This window comes from Eschrichtius robustus, chromosome 13 (genome assembly GCF_028021215.1).
Source record: "Eschrichtius robustus isolate mEscRob2 chromosome 13, mEscRob2.pri, whole genome shotgun sequence".
Classification (NCBI taxonomy): Eukaryota; Metazoa; Chordata; class Mammalia; order Artiodactyla; family Eschrichtiidae; genus Eschrichtius; species Eschrichtius robustus.
The window spans coordinates 82,033,480-82,047,369 of NC_090836.1; the positions used below are offsets into that span (position 1 = coordinate 82,033,480).

A 13,890-nucleotide genomic window follows, 5' to 3' on the forward strand; every position below is an offset into this window, starting at 1 on the left:
GATTTCTTTGCGGGGGGGCCATTATTCAACCTGCCACATGTAACATATGTGAAAGTCTATCACAACGCCTTATACCTAGTTAGCACTCACAGATATCTTAAATATTTGATTAATGTGAGAAATTTAAGAAGTATGAAGAGAGTAGAGGTACAAGTTTCCTTTACCTTTCTAGTTACATTTTAGGGCGTGGTAGGCAAAAATCTGCATAGTATTTTGAGCTGTAGAGAAAATTTTAGAAAATAATAACTTGTCCTAGTTAATAATCACACTGTTTTCAGAAAATTAGCATTTGGACAGGGGAAGTATGGAATTACCACTTTAAAAATATCAAACATTTAAAGATTTTTTAAAAACTCTATCAAGTTTGATTTTTTTTTTTTTTTAACCACTCCTGGGACAGAACTCTTCCTTACACACACATACACACACACACACACGCACACACGATCCCCACGCAAGTTTGAGTTTATAAGTTAGTAGAGCTTGGCAGCAGAGAATAGAAAAGCTGAGGAAGGGTTCCCAGCTTGAAAAGAACAGCTATAGCATTCCTGCCAGAGGACACCTCAGCTTCTCTGAGCCTCTGAAATTTTTACTTAGTGGTTTTCAATCAACAAAAAGTCACTTCCTGGTTACCCAGCTGGAAGTCTGACTTCCACAGGCTCTGTGATACTCCAGGGGCTTTGGCTGTTCTTGGGGACTCCTTGAGGAGAAGAAACTTCTCCCCCCACTGCTCAGAAGGTAAAGCACCACATAGAGAAGCTGAACTCAGACTGACGAAGTTATTAATATAGTGAAGCCCACTGGTGTTATTGAAATAAGATTTAGAAGAAGGTAATGTGGTTTCCAGTTGCAAATTTGAGTTTCAAGACCCATGTAAAGAAAACTCAAACTCTACTAAGGGACATAAAATGAGACAGTAGTAAACACAGAGATATTACCTTAATCTTTGGTGGAAAGACTTAATGTCATCGATGGATCCATAATATACTGCTGGTGAGGACACACATTGTTTCAATCTATGGGAGGAAATTTTTTAATTGTACTCATCAAAAACTTTAAAATTGTGCACCTCCTTTTCCCCAAAATTCCACTTCTAGGGATTTCTCCAGTGGAATTAATAGGACAAGTGCTCAGAAATGTAGGTACAACAATGTTTATTTCAGCATTGGAAAAAACCAAAATGGAGATGAATATTTTAATATTATGGTACATGCATATGATAAAAATATTAAAATCTGTAAAATAATGATGTAACTCATTATGTCCAAGAATAGAAAATTTGTTTATAAAATAATATGTATTGCATAATTTTAGTCTTACTGTGAGTGTGCATGTGTATAATTGTATGTAGAAGAAAATCTAGAAGGAAAGTGGCCAAAATGTTACCAGTAATCATGTTTAGGTGGTAGGATTATAGGTGACTTTTCATTTTATTTTTTTCTATCTTTCTATGTCCTAGATCTTATATGAGTATGTAGCACTTTTAGAATCACAAAGACTATTTTAATTTTGGAAAATCTATGAGTATTAGAGATGTATTTATATAAAAATAGTCTTGGAACATTGTCTATGAATATTTCTTTTTCTTGTACTTAGATTTATTCAGACATTGGACGTTGAAAAGAGAACCAACTGTTGCCTTTTGTCCGGGTTGCTCTTTCAGGTAACACTTCCTGTATACCTTTCTACAGTAGCCGGACCATGCAGTCAGTAAAAAAAAAAAAAGCAGTGGTTTAGCATATTCATAAAACTTGCACGTAGGGAAATAGCATGAACCTTGATTAAATATCATAAGCCCATCTTTCCTTCGATGGCTGAACCCCTGTGACATAATATTCAGCAGAGTCACTTTTTTCATTTTCGCTGCAGAAGGAGGAGTTTTACAGATAAGGAAACTGAGTCTCCTGTCCTTCGTAATGTCATGTTACTAATGAGCAGTGAAGCCAGTCTGAGTCTAAAGGGTTGCCTTAAGTTGCCTCATCTCTAAATAAAGTTTTGCTCAACTGCGTGATGTAAAATATACCATATAATGAAAGCAAAAAAGAAGTTGAAGACTGTATAAGTAGAGTGTCTGCAGTTCTTAGGATTTGGGTTTGACTTTACTGAAGAAGAAAGGAGCTTTTATCTGAAATACAAGACATTCTAAGATTTGGGAACATAGCCAGGGGCCTCTGCAATCTCCTGAAGGTTCTGTTTACTTTGAAGGATGGGACACCCTTGTTCTAAGGAGTCTAATAGCTTATGAAATCTGGATAGATAAGATCTTTGAGAAAGGCTTCTCTGAGCATATGGCCAGACTTTTCAATTTTCTTATGTTCCATACACTTCTGGCCTGTGCTTCAAAGCGAAAAGGTGAAGAGGCAAGGATGCAAAGGGAATGATAATCCGAATTGGATTCCGTCTATTGCATCCTTTACTTTCTTCTGATATTCCTCATTCCTGAAGATAATGCTGTTTATGTTTTAGAAGTAAGCAATTTTTTGCTTAAATGTGGACATCATTTCTTTGTAATATGACACTTAAAATTAAAATTAGCTATGGGATTTATTTTTGAAACCTGTTCTTTCTTTTTATGATTTTAAAGAAAATTTGTAAAACTAAAAATTAAACAACTGCATAATATTTTAGACTAGGTATCATAAGTTTAAGGAGCAATCTGATTAAAATTCGTTCCAGATATATACATTAAAATAACTTTATGATGCATTTGTCATCAAGAAATGTTAATTGTTTAAGATAACATAAGAAGCACTCCTAAATGTACAATTTGATTTTGTGTATTCATCTTGTTTCTGAATGTCTGGTACAACGTTGGTCATATAAATTACCTAAGAAATATTGGTCAATTAAACAAATCAACTTTTTACTTAATTCAATAAAAATTCAAAATTACCTCTGCTCGATTTAGACTTCTGAAATACGTTTTTCTTTCCTCTACTTACAGGTTGGTATAGTGGAAAGAACATAGATTTTTTGTTTTTAATTTTTTAAAATTTTAATGAAAAAATTTTAAATTGTGGTAAAATACACGTAATACAAAATTTACTATCTTAACCATTTTTAAGTATACAGTTCAGTGACATTAAGTACATTTACATGTTGGTGCAACTGTCAACACCGTTGATCTCCAGAAATCTTTTATCTTCTCAAACTGAAACTCCTTACCCATTAAACAATAACTCCTCATTCCCCTTCTCCCCCCATCCCCTGGAAACCACCATTCTACTTTCTGTCTGTGAATTTGACTACTCTAGGGACCTCATATAAGTGGAATCATAAAATCTTGGTCCTTTCGTAACTGGCTTATTTAGTTATTTTAATTTTAAAATAAGGGAAATGCATGTTTGTGTTTAAAAAAATTCCAAATAACATCAAAATGTGCAAAATGAAAAGTAAAAGCATGGAATGGCTGGTAGATTTTGTTAAGGAGATTTTCGATGCCCATTTGGGAACTAACATTTGCCGAGTGTATGCCATATGACACTATGTTGAATGCTTTACATATGTAATTTAAGTTGCCTCTTAAGACATATGTGATTTCATTTACTCATCGTACTTTATCATTTCATCATCTTCGGTCCCTAGGGAGAGGGGGTCAGACAGGAACTAGGCAAGCAGTCAGTGTTAGTGCCATAAAGACTAGAATGCAGAGAAGAAATTTTGTGCCAGTAAGAGCACTAGAATATACTCTGAGAATCAAGGAAGCCCAGCCTTCAACACTGAACAGGGCAGAGCAAGGCAGGAGGAGATTATTTGCCCAGGTGGGCCTGGAGTTCACAGGACCCTCCTCAGACACACTGGTTCCTGAGCTTGAAAGACTTGTCAGACATGCTCCCTGGTGGGGTTGATGTTCTTATCAAGCTTTCTCTGGGTTGACTTAAGAACTTTTAGCTTGGCTGCCAGAAACTTCTGACAGTGTCTTGGTCCTCCAGTATAGAAATCAATTAATATATGTCATACCTATTGCTATATAGCCTAGACTAGCATTCTTTAAAGTGTATTTCATGGAAACATACTGGTTTTTCTAAGATGTTAATATATAGTTATGAAAAAGAAACAAAAAAACCCTAGTCAAATACATTTGGAAAACAGTTCATACTAGATGGTTCTCCTAAAGAGTGACAGCACATATGAGCTTATTAAGACCTCTGGGAAGTCCTGTAATAAATAATAGATCTGTTAAACTTTTAAACCACTATTTTCCAAACATTTTGACCACCATGCTTTTTGTAAGAACATAGATTTTTGAGTTACATAGACATGACTTTGAATCTTCTTTTTGCCATCATTAGCTGTGTGACCTCAGAGAAGATAATTGTTTAAGCCTCAGTTATATCACTTGTGAGATAATAATCCTTCCTTCTAGGGGTAGGTTAAGTGAGGATTAAATGAGATAATATTTACAAAGAATTTACCAAGAGTGCCCAACACAAAATTGACCCTCAACAAATGATAACTTAATATAATAATTTCTTCTTAAAATGATAAGTATTCAACTACCATGGAATTTAAAAGGCCCATCTTGAGTGGTAAAAGCATTTGGAACCTGTGGTCATGAGGATATTGATAAGTATCATTTATTACAGGATACAGTGTGCTAGGCATACGCAAAGCACTTGGGGAAGTAATACATGTACTTATCGTTCTCTCTCGTTGTTGCAGATGCAAGTTCCAGCTCTTCATTTCACCTTTTTCATTTACAGGGTTTGCTTAGAACCACACTTGCACACCCTAAAGCTGAACGTTGCTATGCTCAGTATGAAATCACTCAGCTTCTTCCCGGCATCGAGCTCTTCTCGGACAGATACCGGGCTGACATCTGCTCTGTAGTTGCAAGTCTGTATTACGTAATCCGCGAACTGCACTTTGCTAAGCAAAATCTAATAGTAAGTGATTTGTAAAATCGACAAATCTTAATTCACTGTGGTATCTTACCCCACTTACCTTATACTTTTCAAGTTTTACTAACGTTCTTTTGGTCAGTTCTTATTTAACTTTTAAACTCTATTTTCAGGATTCAGATCTGTACTTCAAAATGAAATATATTAATTAATGTTCTTTCTTTGACATCACTGTTTGCATTGCCTTTTGGGTACAGTAGCCTTGCCTATTTGATTTTGTTCTCTTATTTTACTCTATTATTTTACCTTTTTATAAAGACCTTTGGTGAAATTGACTAGAATGTTGCACTGGTCTCAAACACAGGAATCTAGTGCACTTATAACTTCACTGCATTAAGTCATGCAGGTCATATCAATATCTAAACTCTGGGAGTATTTCTTTATTGAGATAAACTTATCTTTGTGTCTTGTCTTTTCTGTGTTAAGGGCACATCTAAGTGAAAAACAGATCCTAACTGTGAAATTAAAGACAGACACTACTTAATATCCTAGGAAATTAAAAAAAAAAAACCCAATACAACTCTCTTTTCCTTTAGGGAAATAAGCCACAGTATGTATCTCATAAATTTGAAGTTGATTGCATTTTAAACATAAATTAGGGTGTTCTGTTGGTTATTTTATATTTTCCTCCTTTTTCTTATTTGTCCTTTTTTCTTCCTCTGTGCTATTTCCTCCACTTCTGTATCTCTTTTCCCCCTGTGTTTGCTTGTTAATAAATGTTCTTTCTCTTTTTGTGCTTTCCCTTTCCTCTATAATTTTCATACTTACTTTCTTTTTTCTCATATATTGTTTTCTCTTGTTCTAAATTCACTCTCTCCTTATATTGAAAAGATTTATTGCCCCCTGATATTAGTTGTTAAATTATAATGTCATGTGTTAAAGTGAAGAGGTTGATACATGCTTTTAACAGTTGGCAGATTTGGCAAAAAATTGTTTATTAGAAAAAAATAACAAAATGGTGCTCCTCTCTTGTTAAGGTGATTCATTTCTGGATTTAGAAAATAGTTTTATCCTCTGGGTAACCTTTAGCTGCCTAGTCATATTCATATATAATACATATCCCTGCCCTGGAAAAGAAATGAGATTTTTTTTCTCTGAAGCTTAAGAAATTGAGAACATTTTTCTGAATAATTGAGCAATTGGCAGCAATAAAATGGTATGTTTTTATTTGTCACTAAAGAAAAGAAACAATCTCAAAGGTAATAGCCAACTCATTTTGTGCTGCATTAATTACAGAAAAAAGTATTGTGTTATGTTTGTAGAGCATCACTGTAGAAAAATGTATTGTGTTATGTTTGAAATCATTTAAGACCAGTTTAGTCCTTTTTAGAAGCTGTTGCTCTTAGCAGCCGCCAGTTGACTGACAATGAGATTCCTTAGCTAAACTTGCAAGATGTAAACAGTTTCCATTTTCTATTACACTACCTTCCAGAAGGAGCCCAGTGGCTAAGGAGACAGCTGTAACATATAAAATTCGCTAGGGGACCCATTGCTGTGGGATCATGGGAAATAATTTGCTAAATAATAAGGATCCCAGTCCCCTTTCTTGCTGCATCTGCCTTTGATGGAGCAGGACCCAGTTGTAGGGACTGAGCTTCAGTTTTAAGTTGAGATCAGGAGCGTTCAGAAGTCTAGGCAAAACTGTCCCTCAACACCTGCCTTTAGCTGGATACTGGTTTGGTCAATTGAAAAATTGATAGTCTGTAAGCTTTCACATCTATCCATGGGACTTCAAGAAGACTTGAACCTTGGGGTTAATTTTAGGAAAATAAAAATGTTATATGAAGAGTAAGCTTGCGTTTTAATCAGTAGAATATATGCTCTATGAAGGCAAGGACTTAGATTTTTTCTCATTCAACAGTGTCTGACATATAACAGGCCTGTTGTAAATATTTTTTGATGATGGAGATATTCCAGTTGAAGACAAATAGCTGACATTGAGACGAATAAGTAGAAGCTATTAGGGGACATGGATGTGAGTTCCTTTGCTTTAAATTTTGCGTTTATTTGATAGCTCATTTGCTAGAATGTTTCCACAGGCCTCAGTAATTCATACGTATATGTTGAAATAATGTTTTCTCAAGGAAGGTGATTAACTGGATTTTTATTTTTCCATGCTTAAGGAAATGTGAAACCTAGGTTTTGGGTATCAAGTAGCATCTACTTGGAACTGTAAGTCACTGATAGCACTTTAAAATTCTGATAAAATTATGAAACACATGTTAGGCAGATCATTTCACTTATACCAAACAGTACAGTCTTCTAATATGGAAAAATAGATCACAGTTTTGCATAACATCTCTTAAATCAGTATTTGGCTAAATTGTATTATTAGGTTATTAACTTGATAAAATACGTTTCAAAACAAAGAGTGTTTTTCTGTTGGTAGATTCTGCCTCTTCTTGCATTGTACCAATATTTTGTTTCTGGAATTTGCCAAGACCTAGTCAGAAATCTAGAAGCAAGAATCCTCAAGGTATGTTTCAAGCTTTTTAAGACATTTGATATTCTTGAACTATTAAAGATATTGTCATGAATTACTTTTTTATTATTATCATCATAAGCTGATAATAATATATGGTGTTACACTGATATTAAAAAAAACTTGCCCAACATTTTAATAAAGTATGGGAAAGAGCCATGTAGAAAGGCTTAGATCATTTTATTCTTGGGCCACAGTAAAGTGAGGAACAGCTACCCCTGGTAACAAGGCTCACCTGACACCACTCAGCCTAGAAATCACCATTTCTGAAAGATTGATTTCCTCATGGAGACTAATGAGTCATTTTCCAAAATTTCTGGGAGTTTTTTTGCTAAGGATCTTTATGTATATCATGGTATACAGGAGGTTTTTTTTATTGCACAGACAGTCGAGGTGATAAAACGCACAGGCACTAAGTTACAATTAATTCTGTAACCCAGAGGTCAGGAGGCTCTCTGCCTTCAAGATTCGTGTGCAGTTGGCTTGAACCCCATGTGGAGTGGGGAACATCAAGCATCTTGTTTTCTCTGCCCCTTTTCCTGATCACCCATGGTTGCAGGCTCCCACTGTCGTTGAATTTGTTTTGTACATGGATCCTTTCAGCGGCCAGCAAATTTGCTCCCTGTTCTGCACTTCTTCATCTCTAATATGAAATTCAACCCTATTCCATATTTTACACACACACACACACACACACACACTCACACGTAAACACACACACTACATCCACCCAAGGTCTTTATTTCTATATTGGACTTTACTGAAAATTGGGAACATAAGGAAATTTTAGTTGAGGCAAAACCGGCAACTTAAAATAGAATATTTAGCATCTCTGAGTTTAAAATATTTCTTGCCCATTATGCCACTCTTTTGCCTCCTATCCCATGGCTTCCTCAGCCGTGTGCTGGTAAATATTTCACAACTCACTCTAAAAAAAAGCCTTGATTTGTAACATTTCCAATTTCCATGGTATAAATACTCCTACTGCAGCTGACTTCAGCCTACCAACTGGGCGTTACTGAATGTGGGGCTTCGACAAGATGTGCCTGGTTGGCTCTTGCAATTGCGGGTGAGTGGGCTCCCACACTCCCCTAGCTTAGCCCTCCTTCTCCTTTTTTGAAAATACCCTTCTTCCCCGATCCTTCACATTTTCTAATAAGGGAAAATAAGACTTCCCTTTGAACTGCTCTCTCCATCAAGACCCTGCCTGTGGGCCTTGTTTTCAGACCCAAATTGTCCATTGCATTCTATTTCTAAATAAAGATAACACCTTCCCTAATAGGAATTGTGATGCTCTTAAGATAATACATTTTAACCTGGGAATAAATAATTTGTAATCAGCCATGAATTCTGGTTCACCCTTTCCGAGTTACTGAACTCTTAACAGTTCTCTGGCTTTTGAATTCTAGTAACAGTTTTTAAAAAGCTGCATACAACTTTTCTCTGTTTTTAAAACAGTGCTCTCTTCAAGACTGCAAAATTCTCGAGGCTAAGGCCTGTATCTTATGCATCTTTTGGTTCCCTATAGTGTCTTGAGTAATAAATTTATATACTTGATATTCAGTAATTAATTGTTGAATTGGATTTAAAATCTTTAGACATATATCAAGTGCCTACTGTCCACACTCTCCTTGGTGTTTGGTGGGAACTCACCGAGAAGATACTTGGTAAATGTTTATTGCTTTATCTTTGAAACAACATTTATCAAGTATCTCCTATATAAAGGCACCGTGTTAGTAACTCTAATCAAAGAAATGTAACCCATGGTCTTTGCTTTCGTAAAGAAGTGAAAATAGGGAAGAGAGATGGGACATACACACAAGAGAATAATGTGTGTACCTCCCACTTGATCATTTCCAAATGAGTGTGATGAACACTACTTCCAGGAGTTTGAAAGAGGGAAAAATGGCTCTGGGTCTCTAGGTTTTACCAAGTAGGTAAGATTTCAGCTTGAAAAAAATAGAACTAACTGAGTAGGAGAGAGGAAGAAGGGAACATTCTCAGCAGACAGTAGTGTGAAAGGTGTGGAGGTGAGGAAGTATTGACTTGTTTAGGGGGCAGAGGTGGTTGGGTTAGACTGGAGTGGAGCTCTTGAGCAGGCAGTTTGGAGTAGATGACATGAGGACACCAGAGGTCTGTGATGTGGAGGAGACCAGGGGCCCAGTCTTGAATTCCAAGCTGAGATGTAATATGGAGGCTGAGCAGTGAGAGAAAGGAGGAGGTTGTGGTGTCAGAATTGGGTGACAGTTTTATGCTGATGTCACAGGAGGCAAGAAGCATGGAAGGGATGCAGTGACAACTAGTAACATGTCAGAAGGCAGTCCAGAGAGGCACTGAAAGAACCTGGAGCAAAGTTTTTGATTAAATGACTATTTTTTATTGATTGTTAGCCCTTGGCAACTGCTTTTGTACTAGAGTAGCTTAAAAGCCAGTGAAGAACTATGGACTGTCTTCTGTAGCCTTGGGTTGGGAGGGGGAATTCATGGCACAGTTTTGATCAGGAGAAGGACATGATCAGATGTATCTGGTAGGCGTGTCAGGAACAGAGTGAGATGGGAGTGGGATCTTATCAGCATAGTAGGACTGGAAACGCAACTAGGGTGTTGGCAGAAGCACTGAAAATGGGCAATTAATGCATCATACAGAGGAAGGAATGATAGCCCCCATAGGCAGAGTTTACCTCACCTTCCCGAACTAAACTGGGGTCAGTGAGTGGGAAGAGAGAAAAGTCGTAATCAGGAAATAGCAAACAATGATGCTTTCTGACAAATCAAAGAGCAGTAGGTCACACTGTTAAGTCTCTACAGTTGCACTAGTGTCTTCCAGGGGAAGCTTTAAGGCCTCTTTATGATCAACTGGTCTGGCTTCACTTTAGAACTGCCAGCATCCTGAAAGATTTATTACTCTCAACATATCCGGCATTCCTGGGAAGGGTACTGATGGTTCTGTATTTGTATGACTGAAGGATTGATTTATGAGCAGTTCTTTTTCCCTTCTGGCTTGTTTGTGTTCACAGTGTTCGTTATTTCTGAAAATACATGTCCATTATTATCACCACAGCTTTTTCATATGGTCGGATTGGTTTGATAAACTGAACCAGAGGTAGCCTGAACAGGTGGCCAGGTACAGCAATCTCACAGTCAAGCCCAGAGGAAACTAACCTTACACAGATATGGGGAAATGTTTCCTCCAAGGGGCAAAGAGCTCCAATGACTCCCTAATGCCTACTTTGATATTATATGGCACCAGGGAGATTAGAGCCCAAGGTGTCTTAGGCAAGAGCCAAAGTATGCAACTCAATAGACAAGCTGTTTTCTCTTCATCATTAAAAATATTCTCCTGACTTCCTATGTTTTATTTTTATGTTATTGTCACATCCTGTTTCCTTCTAACTTACCTTCTTTTTATTCCTTTAAAGTTGGTACACTCTTGAGATTCCTAAGATAGTAGTTAAAGGAAAAGAGAGAGTAAGATGAGTATAATGTTGAGGATAAATTGGATTTTCTTTTTCTGTGTTTTAGATATATATCATCTTCATCCAAGTTTGTACTTCACTCCCTGCTTCCACAATTTACCCATCTCTGTTCTCTGTAAAGTCGCTAGATGTTTTCAAAACATAAGTAAGGTACAGGCCCTGCCCTATTCAAAACTCTCCAATCACTTATCATGCAGAGAATCAAATCCCAAGTCTCCACTCTGGTCTACAGGCCACCATTCGCACCTACCTCCCAACCCTCTTCTCCTCGCTCCCTAAGCTCCTGCCACACAGGCTGTTCCCTGAACACACCAAGAACCCAGGATTGCTCCTGGCACCACGTGAACTTTGTAGTCAAGGTCCCCTCAGCAGTTTTCACATCTCCCTCCATCATATCATTCCCAAATCTTCTCTTGAAGGTTTTCTCCTCAGAGAAGTCCCTCCTGATCACAGTTTCAAAAATAGTATTTTGTCAGTACCTTTTATCTCTTTTCATACTGTGTATATCTTCATGTATCACTTAAATTTAGCTAACCGTATATCCCAATGGAGGTAACCTCCAAGAGGGCTTGGTGCAGAAGAGGAGCTCAATATACATGCTGAATGAACGCATGCATTTGATGATTTGATTTCTTCTTGTAATTTCCTAATTGAAAGTCTTGCTGGATTATATTCAAAATAAGCCATGTACAATATATAGTTACCAATTGACTAATGTTGTTAAATACATGTCTGTAAAATCGACAGTGTCCATTCATTGTGGATAAGAAAATGAACAGTTGATGCATTGTGGAATTCATCTCCTGGTTTGTTTGACATTCCTCAGAGTGTTAGAGAAATCAGGAGTGTTTTTGTTTTGTCTTTCTTTTAAACCATACTTGACCATGGGAACAAAAGGATGAATTCAATTTTTTAAAACTCTTCTGTGTCTATCCTATTTTTTAAAATGTGTTTGCGTCTGATAAAGTAAGCCACATCTCATGAACGGCCATTGTTTTGAAAAGTCGCTTGATGTGATTTACTAGCTTCTTGGTCCCCTGCACATGTGAACTGGCTTACACACAGACGCATGCATCTCTACCACTGTGTTGTCTAAACATTGACTTATAACACGTTACCAATATGAAGCAGAAATTTTGGATCTCAGCAAGTTGATGATTTTTCTCTAAAATTTTACTTTTGTAAGTAAAACAAATGGTTTAATTTAGAATCTCTTTTTTTTTTCTTTTCTTTAAAGATAGAAGTCCTTATAGATTTAGGATTCTTTTCCGAAGCCTTTCATGAGATATCCCAGATTTTTTATGGAAAAAACATGCCTTCTTCAGTACCCGCTGGCTGTAAAGCTACTGGAAGAATGAAGGTAAGCCTGCCAATTTGATTCAAAGCCATTTTTAACCTTTTGAAGGTGCTTTTGAAGGCTACGTTCCTAAAATCTAGGGAATGCTTCCAAAAAAGGTATTTACAAGTCTCTGGTACTGCAGACTTCTTTGTTAAGGCTGATTAGAGCTAACATCAGACATACACAAGGTTTCCTTTGTCTGAAATGGAAGAAGGGTGGGTGTCATGACGGGGAGGGGAGCGTGGTCTTGGAGTAGGTTTTTACTGTGGAATTTTGACTTTGTGTTATCATGGACAGTCTCAGTAGACACATTGATCAGCCACTATCTCTTAGACTTTTGGGTCTGAGCTTATAATTTCTAGTTAATAGTCTTAGTCACAATGGCCTCTCTTCATGTTTTATTTGGATATTTTGATTTATATACTTTATACCAAAGAGTTAAGCATGAGTTCACATTTCTTCTGATTTTTGTGAGGAGAGAATGTTCCTCTATTTTGTCTAGTCTTTTTTGACTTTGGGAGAGAGTTTTACCTGGCTTGCTTAATTTGTATTTGTAAATTTCATGACTGAAGCATCGTTGAAAATGAATATTTTATATTTAAATCAGAGTGAGCTCTTATTGTCTCTGCTTTGGTTTTTGTGGTGATCTGGGAACCCCTGGGTGATCTTGCTTGGGGCAGATGCTTGGACCCTCATCCAAGGGCCAGCAATAAAGGAAATAGGAGGAAGCAACAAGTCAATTCCCTGGGAGAGACCGTATGTGTAAGGAGTGAGACTGGCAGACACGATACATGCTGGTGGGATTCAAATTCAGAGGACCTAAAAGAAACTGCGGAATAGTTATGTCTTGAAAACTACTTGCATAGGCAGACATATTTTTAAAAAAATTTTTTTTTTAATTTTTATTTATTTATTTATTTATGGCTGTGTTGGGTCTTCGTTTCTGTGTGAGGGCCCTCTCCAGCTGTGGCAAGCAGGGGCCACTCTTCATCGCGGTGCGCGGGCCTCTCACTATCGTGGCCTCTCTTGTTGCGGAGCACAGGCTCCAGACGCGCAGGCTCAGTAGTTGTGGCTCACGGGCCCAGTCGCTCCGCGGCATGTGGGATCTTCCCAGACCAGGGCTCGAACCCGTGTCCCCTGCATTGGCAGGCAGATTCTCAAGCACTGCACCACCAGGGAAGCCCTAGGCAGACATATTTACATATAATGCATACATTACTTCAATGTATACCCCTAACATGTTGCTGCTTTTTTCTTAATATGACTGCTACAGTGTTATAATTTATCGTAATGAGGTAAGTGTTAAGTTATCTACAGAAAATCCTAAGAGGGACGTTCAGTAGACGATCGGATACGTGTGTGTATGCCTATACATCTACAGTTGACCCTCTGTATCCGTGGGTTCCACATCTGTGGATTCAACCAACCATGGATTGAAAATATTTGGGAAAAAAATTCCAGAGAATTCCAAAAGGCAAAACTTAAATTTGCATGCTAGCAATTATTTACATAGCATTTACATCGTATTAGGCATTATAAGTAATCTAGAAATGATTTAAAGTATATGGAGGGTGCGCCTAAGTTATATGCAAATACTGTGCCATTTTATATGAGGGACTTGAGCATTGCAGATTTTGGTATGGGGGGGTGGGGAATCCTGAAACCAATCCCTCACAGTTACCAAGGGACGACT

At 37.3% G+C, this 13,890-nt stretch overlaps 1 protein-coding gene across 2 annotated transcripts in view; it reads left to right on the plus strand.

The window, feature by feature from the left end:
- The window catches only part of CFAP54 (cilia and flagella associated protein 54), a 305,843-nt gene that overhangs the window by 176,485 nt on the left and 115,468 nt on the right, over window positions 1-13,890 (plus strand). For both annotated transcript variants that reach the window (XM_068561127.1, XM_068561128.1), the window contains 4 exons: window positions 1,597-1,663; window positions 4,704-4,886; window positions 7,291-7,377; window positions 12,096-12,218. In XM_068561127.1, the coding sequence (XP_068417228.1) occupies window positions 1,597-1,663; window positions 4,704-4,886; window positions 7,291-7,377; window positions 12,096-12,218 (460 nt within the window). The remainder of the gene's footprint in view (window positions 1-1,596; window positions 1,664-4,703; window positions 4,887-7,290; window positions 7,378-12,095; window positions 12,219-13,890) is intronic.